Source organism: Chanodichthys erythropterus, chromosome 22 (assembly GCF_024489055.1).
Source record: "Chanodichthys erythropterus isolate Z2021 chromosome 22, ASM2448905v1, whole genome shotgun sequence".
In the NCBI taxonomy this organism is placed as follows: Eukaryota; Metazoa; Chordata; class Actinopteri; order Cypriniformes; family Xenocyprididae; genus Chanodichthys; species Chanodichthys erythropterus.
The window spans coordinates 2,854,919-2,878,315 of NC_090242.1; the positions used below are offsets into that span (position 1 = coordinate 2,854,919).

A 23,397-nucleotide genomic window follows, 5' to 3' on the forward strand; every position below is an offset into this window, starting at 1 on the left:
AAACATTAAAACAAGGTTTTAAACCTAAGTTTTGAATTGTAGTGTATATACAGTCATGGCCAAAGCTCAAAGATGGTTGTAAAAATGAAAAAGTAGTAAAAAAAATGTAAAATGTGTGTGTGGGGGGGGGTGGGGGTGGGGGGGTGGATGGGTGTCACATTATGAAATAAATGTTTGAGTAAATGAAATAAGTGAATTGGCCTCAATTATTAGCATCTATTAACATCAATAGAGTAAAATATCTCTGAAGTATATTCCCATTCATGACTTCTTGTTTCACAGAAGTATAAATATGAGGAAACACAAAGGCCAAGTTCCCTCAATCATTCATTAAAACAGGTAAAACCAAAGATGTGCAGAAAAGATTGTTTAGCTTTACAAAAAAAGAAAGTGGCTATAAGAAAATACCTAAAGCACTGAAAATCGGCATTTCCACCATCAGGGCAATAATTAAGACGTTCCAATCAACTAAAGATGTTACAAATCTGCCTGGAAGAGGATGTGTGTCTAAATCATCCTAATGTGAAGTGAGGAGGAGAGTTTGAGTGGCCAAAGACTCTCCAAGGATCACAGCTGGAGAATTGCAGAGATTAGTTGAGTCTTGAGTCTCGGAAAGCCTAAAACCCTGTTTGGGAGGGTTTCAAGAAAAATCCTCTGATTTGATCCTCAAGAAACAAACTCCAGCATATTCAGTTGTCAGACACGACTGGAACTTCAGACAGGACCGTCTTCTTTGGTCAGATGAAACTAAAAAAAAAAAAAAAAAAAAGAGCTTTTTGGCAGCAAACCCACCAGATGGGTTTGGTGCAAACAGGGATAAAAATGTACCCCATGCCCACGGTTAAATATTCTGCTGAATCTTTAATCTTTTGGGCCTATTTTTCTGCTGGAGGTCCTAGACATCTTGTTTAGATACATGGCATCATGGATTCTATCAAATACTAACAGAAAAAAAAAAAAAAAAAAAAAATCAAAACCTGACCACTTCTGCTAGAAATCTTTTAAATCTTAAAAATGTGTCACTGAGCACAAAATGAAGCTTCTGCCATGGCCGTCCCAGTCCTCTGACCTGAACCCTATAGAAAATGAGTGAAGTGAACTGAAGACGAGACGCACCAACATGGAGCTGGGAATCTGCAGGATCTGGAGAGATTCTGTATGAAGGAATGAGCTCTGATCTCTTGTCAGGTGTTCTCCAAACTCATCAAGCATCATAGAAGAAGACTTAGAGCTGTTATCTTGGCAAAAGGAGGTTGCAAAAAGTTTTTTAATAAAAGGGTGCCAATAATTGTGGAAAAACATTTGGAGAAAAACATTTATTTCATAATGTGATTTTCCCCCCACTTTCAATTCTTTTACTTCTAATGAAAATTTTAGATTTTTGAGAATTCTTTGAATGAAAGATCAAAAGGATAAACAATGCAGATTTATTTTTACAGCAATCTTTGATCACTATATTTTAAATATATTTAATAACAATACTGTAACAAAATCAGACACAGCAATACTGAGGTGTACAAATGTTTCATCATCTTTTAATTAAAAACGCATTCTTTCTCATTAAAATATGCAACTGTTTTGAAATTCTCTTTCATCAGGACAAAGTCTTGAATCCATTTAAAAACACTTAAGAGTTCTGTGCTAGCGGTTAGCACACGTGCTACGACATATTGAGCTGTGCAGCTCATTTGAGTCAATTCCCATTTCCTGTCCTACTATCCCTCTCAACATAAAGGCCAAAACATGAAATAATAAAAGAAAACATGTATACAGAGTACTTTGTGAGAATGTCTTCTTTCAGCTACATTCAGAGCTACATTCGTGTCCTCCCCAGCCATATTTGTTCCAGCCCCACCTTTCCTGGCGTGGAAATATGCAGCCATACCGATTTCTTCTCCTTCTATTAAATCACTTGCTCATAGCTTCCCCGTTCACGCGTATACACACTCTTATTACATGATTACCCCCTTCTCACCCTTTTATATCCTCGGGATGCGTGAGGCATAGCGTAGCGCCATGGCAACCTTGCAGAGCTGAATAAATTCTTAAAAGCGCCTCGAATTACTAGGAATTCGAATGGTTGCGCAGGTAATGACTAAAATCTTCTCTCCATACCAATTTCACACTTCCGTGCAGACAGTTTGACAGGGAGTGAGAAAGTCAAATATGCTTGGTGAAGGATATCGATCGGAATATCTCTCTGAACAAAGCTATCTGCAAAATATGATGACTGACCGCCAACAAGTAAAAGCACAAGTTCCAAAATGAGACAAATGTCAAACAGCTGATCTACTAGTGTATTTGACTGAAAATTCCCCTCTTTTGAAACAAAAGAATTAAACAAATGCTGTTTAAAGTCGAAAGGTTATCTGATGAAGAACAAGGGTCGAATATGCTGAGGAATAAATTGGGGGGAAAAACTACCATTGTTTTTTGCAACATGTAACAGGCCTCCTCTTCTTAAAAATCTTTATATATTTTTGGTTACAGAGTTTCTAATAAAAACAAAAATTAAAAAAGAGTCCAACAAGTGATTCTCCTGTTGCTGAAAGCCAATAGCGGTTTATAAAGTCCAATTGGCCCCAAGTGTCTCCGTTTCAGAATTCAAGTTCTGACAGACACAGGTAGGTCCACACTTCTGGTCTGCCTTGCAGACATATGCTCTGGTAACAAGAAAAGAAGAACAGAATATGAAGAGTATAACTCCATAATCTTGAAAGATAACAAAGCATTATTAAGTTTCCCTTGCCAAAACCATACTCATTGGACCTCTATTGGTCAATTCAGGGCTCCCGTTTTCTAGACCTGAGACTTTTAACCAGAAAATCTGAAGCTCAACTCCCTTAGAAGAGCTGTAAGTCAAAGGCAGTGTGTTATTTAAAGGGAGAAGCCTCTAGAGATGTTCACTCTAGACTCAAACGGCCAATCCCGAATCGTAGAAATCTTCTAAAAGATCTTGCAGCCCACGCTCACCATTAGTGATGTCCTCTCACATACACACTTGGTGTGCCGGTTAAAATCCTCAACGAGGCATTAGTTTTCCACAGGCGTGGGGTTCTGCGGCAGTGGTGGGGTTGTTGGAGGCTGGCTGACGATCACTTGGACGACATAGTCTCTGGAGATCTTTAGTTCTTCCAGCTTCATCTTGTCGGTGAGCGGTCGGCCTGAGAAGAACCAGCGCTGGCTGGTGGCCGCCACACCCTCCTGGGTCTGCAGACGGCGCTTCATCTGCTGGACGCTGTCGCTGGTGCGGACAGCCAGGCGTAGATCGCGGCCCGTGGAAAGCCGGAGACGCAACTGGCACTCCTGGCCCTCGCTAGCTGGAGCTTCTGGGACCTCAATGGTCTCCGACTCGCTCTTTTCCTCGATCATGTTGACGGGAGGGGAGAGGCAGTAGACAGGCAGCTGGTAGCGGTTCCCCAGCTCATCATAGCATTCAGTCAGAGCGCCTGGAGATGACACAGAAAGATGCTTTAAATAAGCCACATTTAGTCCCTCTTTGCTGACTTGTCTAATGTTTTAAAACAGGGGACCATGATATTCTAATACAGAATCTACACTAGTCTAATATATAGTTAAAGGATTAGTCCACTTTCAAATAAAATTTTCCTCATAATTTAATCACCCCCATGTCATCAAAGATGTTCATGTCTTTCTTTCGTCAGTCGAAAAGAAATTAAGGTTTTTGATGAAAACATTCCAGGATTTTTCTCCTTATAGTAGACTTCAATGGCCTCCAAATGGTTGAAGGTCAAAATTACAGTTTCAGTGCAGCTTCAAAGGGCTTTAAACGATACCAGACGAGGAATAAGGGTCTTATCTAGCGAAACGATCGGTATTTTTCAAAACGCTTACGCTGTATGTCCTATGCCTTCCCTATTCAACTTATGGAACGAACGCGGCGCTAGTTCAGTTTTTTCCGCAAGTAGAATATGGAAGATGTATAGCTTAAGCTTTTTGAAAAATACAGAAAGCGGAAGCACGTGCAAGGCAATCATTTGAGTTTATAAAGCATATACAGTTGTATTTTTTTTCGAAAATGACTGATCGTTTTGCTAGATAAGACCCTTATTCGTCGTCTGGAATTGGTTAAAGCCCTTTGAAGCTGCACTGAAACTGTAATTTTGACCTTCAACCATTTGGAGGCCACTGAAGTCCACTATAAGAAGAATAATCCTGGAATGTTTTCATCAAAAACCTTAATTTCTTTTCGACTCAAGAAAGAAAGACATGAACATCTTGGATGACACAACTTTACATTTTTTTAATTTTGCTTTATTTTGGTGATATGGTTATCAATTATTATGCGTCCATGATCAACAAGGCCATTAAGTACTTACAAAATAAGTTTTATAAAACAAAAGTGTCTTACAAACACCACAGTATGCAAGCCAAAGGTGACAGAGGCGAGGAAAATTCCCTAAGATGTTCAAAAAGATAGGAAGAAACCTTGGGAGGAACTAAGACTAAGATGGAACTAAGATGGGGAAGCCCTCCTCCTTGGATTGGCACAAATTTAAACTAATTTCTAAAGGCATACACATGTTAATGCAAACAAAGAATTAAATTATGATAAAATATACTATCGATCTATTAAAATAATATTTTAAGAACCATCAGAAATCCTCTATGCTCTCGATTCTGAAGGAAACTTATTATTTGGTACTGGTATTAGGTTTGTTTTGAAATACTACAAATCCTACTAATAAAATAACCAAAGAAACACATCACATGATGAGCATTCCCATGACACAGTGAATGACTGTGGATCTGTCAGCAAAGAGGAAGCAGGAGTAATGAATCAATGACAATGGGACAGAGTTCACACCAGAGTAACAATACAATTACGTCACTATTCTTCCAAAGAGGAAGCAAGTCATTTTAATCATAATGAGATACACCTCCATGGAATTCGGAGAAAATTACTATGTACTACTCATACTATCATGATGACACAAGTAAGTTTTGTTATTAAGGATTGTTTGTTGTATCAGTAATGAAAAGATTGGATTATTCGCTTGATACTTTCTGGTGAAACTCTTTCCTGCTCGTCAGATCAGAGCACTTCTGATGAACCCAGAATAAAAATAAAAGGAACAGTTCAATCAGTTTCATTTAGAAATCAATTTCATCCATGGTAAAAAAAAAAAAAAAAAGAAGGATGCAGTTCATACAAATGTACTATATCCTTTCTGTCCTGTGAATTTCCTTCAGAAATGAAGTCTTTATTCTTTTCAGCTTAGCTCTAATCCTCCTTGGCACTTTCATGAAAGTTGATGACAGAAACAGCGTTCAGATTTTGTGAATGAATTTGTTGATCCAGCTCACAAAACCAGCCTGAATGGTTTGTTCCCAAATTAGAGTTTAATTCAATGTGTCTGGTTGCAGCTGTTAACAACTCACAGGATGGGGAAGAATATCAGAGAATAAACTTTGGTTCGTTCCCCAAACAAAGATCTTATGACCTCATAGTAAATATTGTCCACAACTTTTATGTTGCCGCTTCTTTGTCCTTCTTAAAACTTTAATGCCTCAGTCTAGCTAAAACAACCAGTATATTTCAATTTTAGAGTGTTTTATGGAAAAAGGTCATACGTTATTATTTGGAATGAATGATGAGTCAGATTTTTGGATGAACTACACCTTTGAAACTAAAAATTTCAGTTACTCACTGCATTAGCTTTGTTGTCTACACTGATAAAAATGATTCTGTGATGAAGTAAATACTACAGAAAAAACAAATGTAATTTCTACATGAAAAATTAAGTTCAGGCAAGAATTAAAAAAAAAGCAAATTGTATATTAGTACTACATCCAAGCTTGTAGTAATTAAAATGTAAATATCAACATTATGAAATTAAGTAAAACTACTCAACTTTTCTGATACCTGTGTTCTCATTGGGCCTTGAACAATTAATGAGGTTGATTTTTCGCTGTTTTCCAGCTGTATTTACACTGCTTTATCAATGTTTTTTTTTTTTTTGTTAGGTTCAGTAACTTGCCATTTTTACTCAAAATGGCACATTCATACTCAAAAACGATCCATCAAATGATACCGTCATTGTGTATTGTGTACCAAGTGTTGAGGTCTCTGTTCAGGTGCCATGTTACTTCTATTATGTAGATATGGTTTCTACACAATATCCATTGCATTATTTACTTGGATGTTTCTAAGTAAAGCATACACTTTACAAGTGTAGTTTAATTCAGCATTATATTGTTTGAGTAAGAACTATTGCAAAGGAAACTTCAACTAAAGAGAAATTAACCTTTTACTGACCAAGTTAAAATGACTTATTTTCTTAATTAATGTTACTTAACTTAGTCAAGTAGAGTTTACTTAATTCCATATGTGAAATTTACTTTATAAATGTGTGTAAAAACCGTAAACTGTACATTTTACATGATGTTTTTGTTCAGTGTAAAAGCCAGTTCACACAAAGAACAATAACTATAACCATTAAGTTTTTAAAAAATCATGCGAGAATGGCAAAGTCCACAACACAACTATTATGACAGAAGGAAGACATCATTGGAATCACTTTCATATTTTTTTTTCCAGCTGATGAACAACAAAAACATGAGAATTCATCCAGCAGAAAATTAACTGCATTGCACGCTTAAAATAAACAATGTAGAAGAGGTGAAAAGAAATAAAGAACCGAGACGAGAAACAAAAAAAAAATAAAGTCAGTTTAGTTTTCTAAAAAGGCTTCAGAAATGAATCATGACAACTTTATTTTGAGAGAAACGTTTAGAAAAACAGCATGTAATATTCTTGGTGGTGGTCTATTAGGGCTGAGCGACAGGCCTATATATTGAATATTCACAACAACGATTTTTGCCAGTGGTGATTAAAAGTTGTAATAAAAATAATACAGAATAATAACAATCATTTGGCAATTAAGTTTCCTCAAGTCTCATCAGACCAGTTTTACAATCCTTCCATGTTCTATAATTTATCAATATGAGCGCGTAATGAGACATTTTGATGCTTTAAAGCTCATGATGTATAATTAATTTCTAACTCATGTTCAATTCAATATCGTGCTGCATTTTTCATTGAAGCAGGCATGAAATGAAAATTCACCCCACCTACTTTTTAAATGCATGTTATTGCTCTTATTGTGAAAGATTTATCAATGCATGTTTATTTGTTTTATTTTAAACTTGACCTTGTATTTTTAGTCAATGGCAAAGTTTCACAGACAGGCCTTAGATTAAGCCAGGATTAGGCCTTACAGTAAGCTTTTATAAACTTTCCTTAGAAAAAAAAAAAAAGAAAAAAAAAACTTTACTGGTGTGCATCTCACACATCATCATCTCACTCATGATGTCATTGAAATATTTGAGATGTGTCTGTGCAAGTTTCTTTCAGTTAAAACAGCTCAAACTTGCTTTTAATCTGGGACTAGCCTTAAGCCTTGTCTGCGAAACCAGGGAAATGTGTCATAACTTGATCTTCCGGTGAAACAACTTCTCCAATCATTTTGTTAAGTCAAGTCACCTTCATTTAAATAGCGCTTTATACAATACAGATTGTTTCAAAGCAGCTTTACAGTGATAACAGGAAAATGATTCAATGATGCAAACAAAGTTCATTTTGGCTGTACAGCAGTTGTGTCATTCTTCAGCTGTAGTCAGTGTTAATTCAGATCCATTGTAAAGATGATCATTTATTAAATTAGTTTAATTCATCTATAAAGCAGTTCTGCAGATAATGTGCGAACCAAGTCCCGCCCTCCATTTTTGGTTTTTGATAACTAATTTCACTTCAGTGTATGTCACAACGTGGAGGAAAAGATACATTGCCATTTCAGGCTTTAAAATTCAAAATTCGTAAAAATATAATCGATACATATTGTCTGTGTTAAATTGTTGTATAGAACTGAAAATGATTAAATATTCTTTGTGTTTATTTAGTTTTTAAGTAAATAGGGAAAACAAGCCTTAATTATAACTGGATTTTTACTGTGCTTTATTGAAATTTGCTCACAAATGGTGATTCCTGTCATTGAAGGAAGAGAAAAGGGCAAAGTATAGAAATATATTTTTAAGCTATGTCGCCCAGCTCTAGCGGACACCGAACAGCTTCCTTGCAGATGTTTCAAATCAGCATTCTCCACAGTGTGAGGGTATTCATGTCCTAAATGTGTCACTCAAAGTGAAGACCAAACAAGGATGTAAGACGATGAGATGACACTGACACATTATTCCCTCCATGTGAACCTCTTTTCTATTCAATCACAATCCTAAGTACCCCTCTCATCATATTAATGTGCCTTTGACAAACGCCTTTAGGTAGGTATTCAGCCAGTGAGAGTCGATAAATGTTCAAGAGCTGCTTCAGAGGCGATTTCTTGGCTCTCAGTCAAATACAGTAACTGTCCCAGTATCAAAAGCCTGACAAGAGACTCAGAAAACAGCATGTACCTGATAACAGCTGCAAAGTAATCCTCATGACAATAGGTTTATCTAGTTTTTTGTTTTAATGGAACTGGTTAAAACAAATGTTTTAAGTCAGTTATTTATATCTTTTGCTGTAGTGTGTCAGTAGGAAATATCAAGTTTACATTCCCAAACATTCATTTTGCCATTAACTGTAATAATCCAGTGAGATTTTTGAATGCACAAGGAGTCCGACAAAGGGTAGTCACACCAAATACTGATATGATTTACTTAATAGAAGTTAATTGATATAGATAAAAATCTATTAAAGTATCCTCACTTTACAGCATTTTTACACAAGTGCCTAAAACTTTTCACTATACTGTATCTCTGCAGGAATGTTTCTTCAAGCGTCTTGCACACGTCTGAGATTTTTGTGTTTCTTCATGTAATCCTAGATGGACTCGACTGGGTTATTACAATTAATGGCAAAAGGAATGTTTGGAAATTGTAAACTGATATTTCCTACTGACACACTACAGCAAAAGATATAAATTACTGGCTTCAAACTTTGTATGTGTGAAAATACTAGCATCCCTAAAACTTGCGCACAGTACTGTATATTCCCGAATTAATGACTCTAATGAGTATTGTGTGTCACAAGAAAGAGCAATCTTTTTCACTATCGGCCATCGGCAGCCGATGATCAGGGCCGATTATATCCTGTCCATCAAAAGGGGGCAGAAAAACGTGTCAGACTGCAACTTATACTCTGTGTGAAAATCTCTTATGTTGAATTTAGGTATGTCGAAGTTAATGCAACAATAAAGCATTAACAGTTTTTTTTAAAAATAGCGACATTGAAGGCCCAATTAGACCCTATGAAACACCAGTAGTTCAAGCCAGCGTTGCCAGGTCCATGGTTTTCCCTACACCAAACATTATTTGTCAAAATAACAATAAATGTCATTTTGTCTCTCCTAAATGTGACGTGACAGATCCCTGTAGCGGCAGCATTCATTTCTTCTACTTTGATACAAGTTATAGCACAAAAAAACATGCATGAACATCAAAAGGTATGTTGAAAGAAACAGTACAACTTACCAAAATGCATCATGTCTCATGTAATCACTCAGTGTTTCAACCATGGAAAGATGTCAATAAAACAGCTTGTAAATAAATGTCACTTAACGTTGCATTTACCTCAGGAAAGTCATCCAATGTTCACAGTTCATTAGTTAGCTATTAAAAAACAGAGGAGCTTCTTTACTGTTAATAATAGGTTTGAATAAATTTGTCATGAAGACACGCTTTTACGAAAACTACTTTTGTGCAACTGCGTTTTTATTTGAGTTTCATTATATCTGAAAATAAATAGCAGTTGAATGTAATAGTTTGAGCTCTGCTATTAATTTTAACCTCTAATATTATAGTAATGTATCAAATGAGAGGGTTCCCTCTTTATTTACAATATTAGTTGGGAGAGTTTTTTTTTTTTTCTTTTTTTCTCTTTAAGAAAAATCAAACTATGGGTATCTGCAGATATCATCCTGAAAAATAGTATCAGCATCTCTAATAAAAATGTTTTTAATGGTTTTAGTTACAGGTCTGATTACAGGTCTGATTCACTGTAAAAGTCGGTTTCTTTTTATTAAATAAAACACATGGATGTTATTGTATGGCATTTAGTGTATGTCTCCTCCAATATGACTGAAAAATCATTAAAAAGCTTATTTTGAAAATAGTTTAAAGTAATTCAATTTGAAAGGATGTGTTTCATGAATAAAGCCCATTGAATTGATTCTCATAGCTAGTTAGGACACATGTTCAGGGTTCATGCAGGTTTCAGTAAGTCAAATTTAAGACCTTTTTAAGAAATTTTAAGACCATGAAATTTAAGACCTACACGACGCATTACCAAAAAATATTCAAATCAAAGAAATTCTGAAAAAGTAATTTTATTTCAACGAATTCAGTCATTGAAAAAGCATTAATTTAATTCACAGATAAAGCAATAACATTGGTAACCTTCCACACACAACAACGTGCCAAATGCCCAAAACCTTAGGCCCAAAATGAAAATAGGCTAAAACAAACTTGCCCTCAAATAGAATAGATAGAGTGAGTGAGTGAGTGAGTGAGTGAGTGAGTGAGTGAGTGAGTGAGTGATCGAGTGATCGAGTGATCGAGTGATCGAGTGATCGAGTGATCGAGTGATCGAGTGATCTATCTATCTATCTATCTATCTATCTATCTATCTATCTATCTATCTATCTATCTATCATGGGTTATCTGATGTGTGTGTCCCACACTGTCCCATGAACTGTGAGCCCAGGTACCTCGACTCAATTCCATTGTTCCAGAAACGAACGTGGACATGATTCTGATTCTATTCTGAATGTGGACGTCAAGCTGCTTGGTCATGGTGGTCTGATTTTTGCTTTCATTGAACATTACGGCCCGGTAAGAGTACGAATCAATTCCCCCTTTATAAACTCCCCCAATCCAAATATCGCCACATATATGTGATGTTGTTGGGCCCGCAGGAGAACTCTTTACTCTTTAACAAACTCTGAGGAGATGCAGACGTATTTCGCAGGCAGGTGTTGCATTTTTCATGGGATTTGTAGTTTTATCACCGCGTACGTACCAACACCAATATCCCCCAGAAAGAACTACGACTTGCTACTTTTTTGCTACTTTGTAATAACTTTCAGCAGATAGCGTTTCTGGAAATGGGTAAAACAAATAAAATAAAAATAGACCTGACTAAATGAAATTAATTAATTTTTAAGACTTTTTAAGACCCTGCGGGAACCCTGCATGTTAGATATAACTTTGTCATTTAACATTCTGAAATTTTTGGGGTATCAACACAGAAATGGCACGTTTGTGACTTTACTTGAATATAAAAAGCTGCACTTGATCCTCTAAGGATAAAACTGGGCTATGCAGATCTTTATTTACATTATCTGAGATAAAAGAAATATGATGAGCCCAGCAGTTACAGGAAAGAGGCCCTACGGTGGTGAAGACTACCTTCACACATTCAAAGAGGGCTATAACACCTAATTCTCAGTCTTTTCGCTATGAGAGCTGTGTGATTCAATACCAATAAAGAGGTGGACATCAAAAAAAACACCACTGACGAACACAAGACTCCAAGCAGCACTGCTCTTTCAAATAAACTTGACCACAAATACTCAGAGCAGCTCACCTCTGTTTACTCACGCTCAGAGGTTAAGAGAAAGTGGAGAATGGTTACGATCAGTGACCTTTTCACTGGGTGAATCTCAGCTATAAATACACCTATACTGCTTTCCTGAGTGCATGTCAAACAACCACAGGCCATATGCATGACAAGCAGAGCGGCTCTAGATCCCCCCGAACACCTCTGTGGATTGAATTTCTCCCGCTGCTGACGCACTATGACAACGCTATCTGTATCTGGACGCTTTACTGTTTGACATCACCTGGTCATTCGGTGTTGGAGGGGATTATGATTTTGAAAAGGACACTATGGGGTGAACATTTCTGGAAGCGGTGGTTTTATGAAAAATACATACCTGGAAATGTACATTGTACATTGCGGTTTACAATAAATTAACTTTGCACCCATTTGTGTTAATGATTATGAGTCAATGCCGTAACCATGATTTTTTTTTCCCTAGGGGCGGGGGTGTTATTGGGTAATTCTTTTATTGAAAGGAATTTAAGTGAATAATGAAAAAGAAGCACGGTAAAAGTCCCAGGTCTATTAAGTAATCAATTGAAACTATTTGCAAATAATATTTAAAAAAAAATATTTGACTCTTATTTGTATGCCTAATATGTCAAAAACGCAAAATGTTTCTTGTCTCATCACATTCAGTTATGAATTACATTAATCATATCATATTAATCAAATAATAGCATTTTTTTCCATTCAAAACGGCAAAATTTCATAAAAATGTTGAGTAGTTTGCATTACTGGATATTACTGTCAGTCGCTGAATATTTTAATCATAAAACAATCGTCAAATATTAAATGTTTAGCTATGTACTCGTCACAAACTCTTAAAACAAAAGTGTCGCATTGATTCGCACTCGTCTTCTGTGAACAGTAAGCCCCGCCTTCTTTGATCTGATTGGCCAGCTCACTCATTCTGGCAGTGATGTGCTGTTAAGCCTGGAACACACCAAGCTGACGCCAACGTACAAGTGGTGGTGAAAGCAGACTGCAGGGTTGGCTCACATCGGCAGCGTCTGGGTCCAAAGTTGCCCTGACACACCAAACCGATGCTCGACACCCGACGGCCAAGTAGCATGTCAGTTCTGTGCCTGCGTAAGATGAAATGCCTTTCCATACCAGCAGGTGGCAGTAGCTGAACAGCCAATCAGAATGATCAGATGGCCCGGCTGACTGACGAGCTCCGACGCTGATTCACATGTCGAATCAGCCGAAAAAAGCCAACGAGGACCAACTTCAGCCGACAGTGCGGAACACACTTAGAGAATTTAGTCGTCCGACGAACAAAAACTGTCGGCTTGGTGTGTTCTGGGCTTTAGATCGCTGAGGCAGACCATCCTAAAAAATTTAACTTTTTGTCATCATAAAAACAAACAGAGTGGTGGGGGGGTTGTTCCCCTCGATATCTATGGTGGTATATGAGCCAAAATCATACAAATGTACAACTTTTATACCATTTTTAAGAAAAGTTTCAATTTAATGACTCAAAATGTAACTATGATAATAGGTGTATCAAGGCAAGGCAACACTGTCTGCTTTTGACTGTACAATTGAAAATTGATATAGGTAGATTCCCAAATGAATGGCTCTTATGAGTTGATTCAACTTCACACCCATTTACAGTATTGATAATGAGTCAATGACTAATATCATTGAGACTCGTAGAAGAAAACATGGCAACTATCTAAAAATGTACTCTGTATTCATGTGGGTTGCATATGGTTTTACAACTTTTTAAAAAAAATGTTCTAATTCAATGTAAAGTAAAACTTTACATTCACAACTTGACATTTTCATGATGTCTTGAATACATTTGAGTGTATCAATCTTACCTTACAATCTTACAATCTTTTTTAAAAAAGTTAAAAAAAAAAAAAAATTAAAATTCATTATTATTATTACTATTATGAAATCTATTATTACTATTTCAACAAATCCAGAAATCAATAATGTAATGTCACTGGCCAAAAAACATCCATTATATCTTACTGTGAAATCCAGAAAAACACAAGCATGGTGCTAGCAACACCAAGGTCATGGGTGAATGAACTGTGTAACAAAGCCATCTGTTAAATTAATAAATGTAAATGTATGCATTTAGAAATGCTGCTCCACCTGATCATAGCAGCCATTCAAACTCCAGTTCATTCTGGCTTCAACACCTATTGCTCAACTAATATGAATTCTTAGGTGGAAAATAAAAATGGGAATCACTAGGGGGAAAAGTATGTTTTGATTCACAGGAAGGGGATGATTCGATCTGCATGTGTCCTGTTGGAGAGCTCAACCGCAGCCTAGTAACAGCGGTAGTTTTTTTTCCACGCCGTCACCAGGCAGCCCTGCTCTCAAGAGACGCTGACAACTGCCTGCAAGAATCTCCAGCTGCACCCAGGCAGATGTAGACACAGACAATGAAAACCACAGTGAGGGACACAGGGAAGTTCACATGCATTTAAATGATGACAGTTTCACGTCTGAATGGTGGCCAATAGGCTAATAAGCGTAATATGCCGGCTCCTGAGATTATGCAATTAGTGAAAAATGGACCTTGAGCAGAGAATTAGGTGAAGAAAGGAAATGGCTGAATCGAAAACATTTATGTATAATAAATAAAAAAAGAAACACTACGAGCCTATAGACTGAACACACAATATGCATGCACATAACTTGACCATTTTCACAAATTCACATTTTGTACTTTACATGGAGGCAATAACAGTACTTTTCAGTACTGTCAGAACAGTAGTTTTCAAAAATGTGCACTTTGAAACCTGTTTTCAAAAGTTTGCATATTCAGGCCCCCAGAATGCCGCTGTCGTGTAAATTAATGGCCAAAACGCAGAAAAAGATTTCAGTTTTTGGTTGAAAATGGTGTCGTGTAAACGGCCCCCAAATCTGTCATAAATCTGACACTGATATCAGAAAGAAACAACTGACCTATATGTTTGATATATTTCTTGGTCTGAATCAAAACTGGTCTGTAGGATCCGATTACCAAATAAGAAGATTCATAGATTGGCGCTGAAATGTGCTGGTCCTCTGAGCAGATATAATACTCTGAAGAATACAACTCATTGAAACAATGTAATCACAGATTCATTAATGCGCCAAAAAGATGACCAACTAGCGCTGCAGAATCTGACCAGCCAATAATTAAAACACTCATGATTTTAAAACTGAGAAATCCTCTGTAAAGGTCCCATTATATTTAATTTTCCACATTTCACTCAATCTCCAGAGAGTCTAGTTCTGGTGTATGACGAAGGTAGGAGGAGTAGTGTAAGCTCAGGTGAGAGTAGACGACTCTCACGGTTCAAACAAACAGGGCTGGGTAAAAAACTCAAACTCCTCCGACATTTCATCCCCTTGGAATTATAAGGTTCTATCAGCATTCTGAGCAGTTTTGAGATATTGAGCTTCAAATTTTTTGCATTCCATATAGCAAAAACTATATGGGGAACAAGTTTATTTCAAACATGAAAATGACAGGGATTTTTGGAACGGGTCAAATAGCAGATAGAAAAAAAAAAATTATATTTTTTATATATATATATATATATATATATATATATATATATATATATATATATATATATATATATATATATATATATATATATATATATATATATATATATTATATTATATATAAAAAAAAATCGCTTTTCGCTTGGAATTATAAGGTTCTATCTGCCAAAAAATTAATTGAAGCAATAATTTTCAAGAAACACAAACAGTTTGCTAATAATTTTTTTAAGACATAAAATTAGTGTTGTAACAATGTGTTGACATGCATGAGAAAGTTAAATTTAATGGTTTTTATGACATTCATTTCATATTTTAAATGAATACTTTTTTTTTTTTTTTAAATTTAAGACATTTTAAGACTAAAAAACTTCAAGAAAACAGACAATGCCTCAGCAAAAGTGTTTAAAAATGTTTAATAAATGTTTCACGGACTATATATAATAAATAATATTTCACATTTAAAATATTTAATTTACTTAAACTATGCAATAACTAATTTTTTACCAACAATGTAAAATTTAACATTTCATCTCACTTAATCTAATATACACTTCCAGTATGCCATAGCGTAGAGCTTTATAGCTATACAGCTCAATGCAAGTAAACAGGATGGATCTTGTTGTGTGAAATTATTTAGTCTTCTCTCCAACGATTTAGCGTTTTCATGCACTCTCTTCCACTATCGCAGCGACATGACAAAGAACGCTGATCCTGATTTGTCCTCATGTGTGCATTCGAAGTGCTGATTGGCTCACGCAGATAGAACCTTATAAAACCAAGTGAGTGTGACTTTGTAGATAGAACCTATTTGTTTTCAAAAAAAAAAAAAAGTACCAAAATGTACACAACTTAAAAAAAGAAACATCACATTATGTAAATAAGTTGTCACAGAATATAAATATATGAATAACTCAACTTTGACAAAAATGTCAGATAGAACCTTATAATTACAAGGCGAGACACCCCAGGTGAATAGGGTAAAAAAAAATAACTAATAGATATCACCATACTTCCCCAGCTGGGTGATTACATTAAAAATTGCAAACATTTTTTGTATTACAGGTTTTCTAAAATGTTCTGTTTAAATATGCAAATGAGGTGTTATCTAAATAAATATGCGCTAATTTGCATAAACTTCTAGAACAAAAATCTGAATATTGGATGAATAGATGCAAATAGATAAAGTGCTATAAAACACACTTAAAAATGTATTTTGGATATTTTTTTTTTCACCAGTCTGAAAAAGCACTTTATGAAAAGCCAAAAAATGCAAAATCTCAAAATTGACAGGTGCCTGAAAAAAAAAAAAAAAAAAACAGTGTTTTTGCCTGTAGTGTCCCCCTTAAAAATTCTTGTTTTAGACTTCTAATTCGTGTTTTGTTTTGTAGAATCCTCTGCACTTCCGCATTCGTCAATATGTCATGCGGCAGGTCAAAGTTCACCAATCCACTGTAATTGACTCGTGTACGGAAGCCAGTGATGATAGTCTATAAAGTTCTAAATATGGATATTTTTCTTACAAAAATGCATCGCTTCACTTCAGAAGACCTTTATTAACAAGCTAGAGCCGTATGGATTACTTTTATGATGGATGGATGTGCTTTTTTGGGCTTCAAAATATCAGTTACTATTCACTCCAATTATAAAGCTTGGAAAAGATTTTTTTTAATTATAAACGGGTTAATAATAAATTATTACAAAAAGATTCATTTTTGGGTGAACGATTCCTTTAAAACAAAAAAATGACGACCACAAGTGCAGATGAAGAATACAAAGAGAAAAGAATATTTTTTGTCAACATGAGTGTCTGGTTTGAATTAAAGCACGCTGGTCTGTGACGTGTGACTCTTACCGTGTGGTAACGTTATGCTGGCGCCATCAATGATGGCTTGAGCAAGTTCGTGGTCATTGCTCTCAAAGGCCTGGGCAGCCGCCTTAAGTGCATCCCAGATTTCCTTGCGGCCTTCAAAAGCCGGTGCCGTATCCCAGAATTCATCACGCTTGCTGCGCAGCTGGCCATCGGTCATTGGGTAGTCGCTCTTCCATTTGGGCTTCTCTCTCTTCAGGGGCTGGTTTCGCCCCAGTGCAACTGCAAAACAGAGACAAAGACGTCAAAATACAATAAGATATTCAAGATCTGTGCCATCGCTCTAAGCATTAATGTAATAAATCTAATTATGTACATTTGAATGCCTAAAACGCTCTTAGCTGTGGTTAATGCACTGTAATGAAGGGGTCCCAGTGCTTTATTGCTTTTATAAAACGCTACAATAGCATTATTCTATAACAAGACATGTTGAATAAATACATTTATTACGGCTATCAAATGACAACAACTTTGTTGATGGCTTAATATATATTTATCCTTGATGAGCTGATAGCATATGGCAGAAACCGAATGTGTTTACTGAAACAGCATGACTTGATCTCAATGTTTATGCTCGCAAAATCAACATGGGGTGAAAACAGAAGGAGGGTTAACAGTTTGGGGAGAAGCCTGCCAGTAACATCAGCTTTACACCAGATTGGACCCTTGAATGGTGGATTAGGCTAAATATGGGTCTTGATCAATGTAACATATTAACAGCAAAAATACACTAGCACTGCATATCATTTTGGACTATATTAATAACAAATGGTTAATAACACATGAAGGTGCAGGTGTAATTTGTAAAATTTTACATAAAAAAGGACAAAATGGCACTTTTTTAGAAATTCGATTAAAGTGATGTACATAATGTAATTAATATAATATAATATAATACTTAAAAAAGACTAAAAAGGATATTTACTTTCAAATCTTGTTATTGTTCAGTAAAACTTTGAAAACATACAGCTTCATTAGTTAACATGTTAATTCATTATCACTAAACTGACAATAAAAAAAAACTTATAAAGTATTAATTATTATTAATTAATGTTAATTTCTTAGTTACTGTTTAATAACATTACTAAAATCAAAATAACTTATTTAATGGACCTGAGATAAAACTAACAATGATCAGTTGTGTTTCTAAACTAACATTAACAAAAAATAACACTTTCTGTAACAAATGTAGCTATTGCTCAATCTTAGTTAATGCATTAAATAGAGTAAAGTGTTATCTGTTGTTCTTTATAGCCTCATTCTTTTGCATTTTAATCTGTTTGAAAATTTCAGTCAGAGTTGTTTTGTTTTATTACAAAAAGAGTTCTTAAACCTGTTAAACTGACAAAAATGGTTTTGCAACTTATTTTAATATCATGATAATACCGTATTCCGTGATAAAAGCTTCATCAATTAATCGCAACATGAAAATTTGATACCGTCACAGACACAGCGGAGCCTGAATCAATAACACAGTCCAGTGAGATGGATCGCACACACATTCTGATATACCAGTCCAAGAGAATAAATACAACTGGACAAATAAAAATGTCCAAACTCAGGAATCCCTGCTAGAGGCACAACATCAAATGCCAAACTCAAACACATGACGGTCACAGCCGCTGCACTGCAGCCAAGAGAGAACTGCAAAATGCAAAAAGAGAATTTGAACTGTCATTACAAACCACCAACAATGCATGAAAAGCTGTTGAGATTGAATCCAATAATGTATGAATATGAAGCATGACCGAGAATAACATGGATGAAAAGAAAAAAAACAACAACAAAAAAACAACTTCGATGTGATATGAAAGAAGTTGGTAAACAATACTTCAATACTTCAGGCCAATAGGTGTCATAAGAGAGTTCAGTCAAAAATAAGAGTCTGATAAACAAAAATTTCGGGCCAGTAATTAGGATTTTTATGCAAAAAAAAATATGCATTTATAGCAACATTTTTAAATAAGCCAATTCTATATTTATAATTTGCATATAATAATACTAAATTAAATGCTTTTATAATAAATGGCTTAAATAATAAATGTCCAGATAAAATACAATTTTATTGGAAAATTATGCAATGTGGACTTCTTCCATCATTGTCAACCCATTAAAGTTTCCTAGATTGCTATTTTTGCATTTGAAAGTTCCTCTGTTACCTTTCTGACATATTTACAATGTTCAAAACCTCACAGAATCCTAAATGTTTGAGTTTACAAAGCCTAAAACTGAGGCTCCAGTCCATCCTTATTGATAAACCCCCCAAAAAAGGAGGGCAACAAATACCCCCTCTGAAAAGGAAGTGGATGTTTGTGGCACATGTTGTACCATCCTGTCTGTTCCTTTGAGAATAGATATACCACAGTAATGGCATTTGTTGTAAGCAAAACCCTGAAATGTATTGAACTCTCAATAAACCTGCACAGAGACTACAGTCACACAGACTCCCAGTCAATAGCACTGGCAGAATTACCAAGGTCTGAAATCCAAGCAGTTACATCAGAGCGCCTGAGACATCTTTGAGAAAAAGAGATTTATAGGGCAAAACATCTGGCTGCTATTATATACAACCTTTCAGTCTGGAACGCAGGTTGCAGAACAACCAAAGCCTGTGATAATACTACCCAGCACTGAGGTGTTCAGTCAAGAGACACAAAAACAAGCCATTCAACAAGCATAAAACTACCGACAAAGAATAAACCTGCAGCCATTGGCCGTTAATAATTCAGGCACAGCCAATGAATCAGTATAGCACTTTTTATGACCCAGAATCAATCCATGTCGTCCGATACAGCACCTTACTAACGCAAGAGGGCGAAAGATTGATTTATGTGTGTCCACTTCCTGTTTGTCTGCATTGTGAAGCAAGGCTATTCCTTGGTCGCTGATGACCTCTTCCTGTTGTCAAAGAGCAAGCAACAAATACTACTTTGTTCCTAAAAGAATTTTTGTACTATTCAATATAGCACTAATAGAAAAGCATTTAAAACTGTTCAATTGTGTACTGTCTTCAAAATCTTTGAATGATACAAAAGGTCTTATTTCTTTGTGATTGTATTTTTGTTGTCGTTCCCCTGGCTCCACAGTGTATAATGTATTGTTTTGTCATTTAAATCATAATAAAAATATTTGTGAAGGGAAAACAAAGAATATATTAGTTAGTTTACAGACCATGTTCCAATTATAGGCAATTTCCTCTCCGTTGCGAATAGGAGACTGTGACTAATTTAAAGTGTTTTAAAGTGCTAGTTCACACAAAAATGAAAATTCTGTCATTACTTACTCACTCTCATGTCGTTCCACACCTGTAAGACCTTCATTTCATCTTCAGAACACAAATTAAGATATTTTGATGAAATCCAAGAGGTATATGACTCGTCCATAGACAGCAATTTAACCGACACTTTCAAGGGCCAGAAAGGTACATTGTTAAAACAGTTGACATGACTACTCGTCGCTTCATAACAATAAGATTGAACCACTGCAGTCATGTCGACCGTTTTAATGACTCTTCAAAAATATCTTAATTTGTGTTCTGAAGACGAAAGAAGGTCTTATGGGTGTCGAACGACATGAGGGTGAGTAATTATTGACAGAATTTTAATTTCTGGGTGAACTAACCCTTAAAGGTTCCTACTTTTGTTTTAGGAGGTCTCCTACAATAGGTTTACATGCATCTAAGGTCCAAAAAAAAAACAACTGAAACAGCTCGATAAAGGATTCTAAACCCCTTGTAGGGCAATTCAGAGTTAAAGGATTAGTCCACTTTCAAATAAAATTTTCCTGATAATTTACGCACCCCCATGTCATCCAAGATGTTCATGTATTTCTTTCGTCAGTCGAAAAGAAATTAAGGTTTTTGATGAAAACATTCCAGGATTATTCTCCTTATAGTGGACTTCAATGTAATTCTGACCTTCAACCATTTGGAGGCCAGTTTCAGTGCAGTTTCAAAGAGCTTTAAACAATACCAGACGAGGAATAAGGGTCTTATCTAGCAAAACGATCAGTCATTTAAAAAAAATAAAATAAATACAACTGTATATGCTTTATAAACACACATTATAGCCATTCATGAGCTTCCGCTTTCCGTATTCTTCACAACGTTTACACTGTATGTCCTACCCCTTCCCTATTCAACTTACGGCACTGAAAGCGGCACTGAAACTGTAATTTTGACCTTCAACCATCTGGAGGCCACTGAAGTCCACTATAAGGAGAATAATCCTGGAATGTTTTCATCAAGAACCTTAATTTCTTTTCAACTGAAGAAAGAGAGACATGAACATCTGACATGGGGGTGAGTAAATTATCAGGACATTTTTATTTAAAAGTGGACTAATCCTTTAAGAACCAAAGACCAGATATGATAAATGAAGACCAGGAGTCAGAGTTAAAGAAAATGAAGAAAATTTTACTGAAGAACAGTATGCAGTTTCATCAGCAGAAGTCCGCTTCAACAATTACAAGGAGTTTGTAATTGTATTCACATTTCCGCAGCAATTATTCCTTAAACAAGTCATCAAACTACGTCATTACTTCAGGTTAAATGATTCTGATTGGCTAAGAAATACATAAACTTGATGTCCACACATTGACTAATGTTATCCAGATGACACCAGGACACTGGTTTTAGGTCACTAGGTCACAGATATGCATTTCTGGGTGCCAGTTTGTTGAGAAAAACAAGTAATTTCATCATCCAGGGTGCCAGCTGTTCATCTTTCACCAATACTGATCTGCAACAAGAATACCAGCACACATACACAGATGCATAGCTTCTTCAAGGTTGAAGTTGGCCAAGCTCTTGCTCTTCCCAAAACATACAGATAAGTTGTACTTTTCTCTCAGTGAGAGGTTCAGACAATATTCATCCTTATTCTCTAGTGTTTGGAGATAAAAAGTAAAATAAATGCTTTAGCATTTGCTTGAAGAAGTCATTCAAATCATTTAATATTTAGAAGGATAAATATTGATTAATAACTTGATTATAAGTCACTTAAAAGATATACATTATGTCAGAATCCACCCCTTCACCCTCCTTTCCATGAGAATACTCTGCTCTGATTGGTCAGACGGCCCAGTCTGTTGAAATTGGAGTACTGCTTACTGCGCATGTCGGAAACTAAACGGCTATTACCATATCTAAATTTCAGCAGCGGAGGCTTCCTCAGCACTTAAGCATCTTTTGGAAATGTTGACAGCACGGACCAAACTCTTCCAGGCCTCAGCTGCCTCAGAAAGCTTAAAAATGCTGCCTTCGGAGGACACATTCCAAGGTAGAAAGGCATCAAGGCATGTCCGAATCCTTCACTTCCTGTCTCCTGAGATACTTTGCTATCTTTGATATCCTGTGCTTTCCATTCCGTGACAGTTTAGCTAAAAAATTAAAAGATGGCATCTGAAAGTTGCGATTGGTGGTCAGTTTGTGTGTAAAAGTTTTTGACTAATGTTTTCTACTTCTGATGTCACTTCTATCAAGAAATTACTATTGTAGTAATTAACCCTTTAAACTCAAAGTGTACACCAACGCCTGCAAAAAAAAATTCAATCAAATTACTAAGCAACCACTGACAGGAATAACACAAAATATAAACTCAGCTTTTTGATAAACTCTTAACGAGTGCTGAGTAGTTCCTCTAATCATACCACCCGGGGGCGCCACCTAGCTGCGAAAAAATTATATTTTTCAAAACTACTGCCTAACACAAGATGTCATTTGAAAGCTTAGAGTTTGAACTTTACAATGAATGTAGCCAAATTAATTAATTCCTAAGTAGTGCTGAGTTATTTGCTGATAAAAAAAAAAAAAAGTTTTCATAACTTATGAATTTTTCTTTGTATTATGTTCTGCAATGTCAAAAACATCATACAGCTCAGATAGTCATGTGTCATATGTCATTTGAAAGGTCTCATGGAGTACAAAAAGCATAATAGTTTTGCGCTTTGACTAAACTTGAGCGAGTTTTTGTAAGTGAAGCCCTGCAAGACCCACAATTATATACGAATGCAGTATTTGTTACGTTTTCGCTCGTAACTTCATGAAACATGCTTAGGTCGTAGACTTAAAGTGGATGCTTCCGACTGAAACGAGTCCAAAATCAATATAATCCATTTAGTTGATCATGAGATATTCATCGTGGAGGAACGATTTTAAAAATGATAATTAGGGTGGTGTCAATGACTAAAAAAAAAGACTACGTTGGTTACAAATGCAGTAAATTACTTTAAACTTTCTAATTATTTCAGCACAAAATTTGATCCAGACGCAGCCCGCATGTAGGGGAACTTCACCAAAAAAGAAATGTCCTCCTACCTTATTTCCTTCCTGAGTTATTGCATGTCAAATAAGATAGATATGTAAAATTATAATTATTATTATTAT

The 23,397-nt window shown here is 35.7% G+C and overlaps 1 protein-coding gene across 1 annotated transcript in view; it reads right to left on the reverse strand.

Moving 5' to 3' along the window:
- Window positions 1-967: 967 nt before the first annotated feature.
- ubtd2 (ubiquitin domain containing 2) overlaps window positions 968-23,397 on the reverse strand; it is a 39,038-nt gene continuing 16,608 nt past the window's right edge. Inside the window, exons 2-3 of the mRNA XM_067376641.1 lie at window positions 16,998-17,234; window positions 968-3,449 (exon numbers count right to left, since the gene is read on the reverse strand). Of these exons, the coding sequence (XP_067232742.1) occupies window positions 3,034-3,449; window positions 16,998-17,234 (653 nt within the window). The 3' untranslated portion in view covers window positions 968-3,033. The remainder of the gene's footprint in view (window positions 3,450-16,997; window positions 17,235-23,397) is intronic.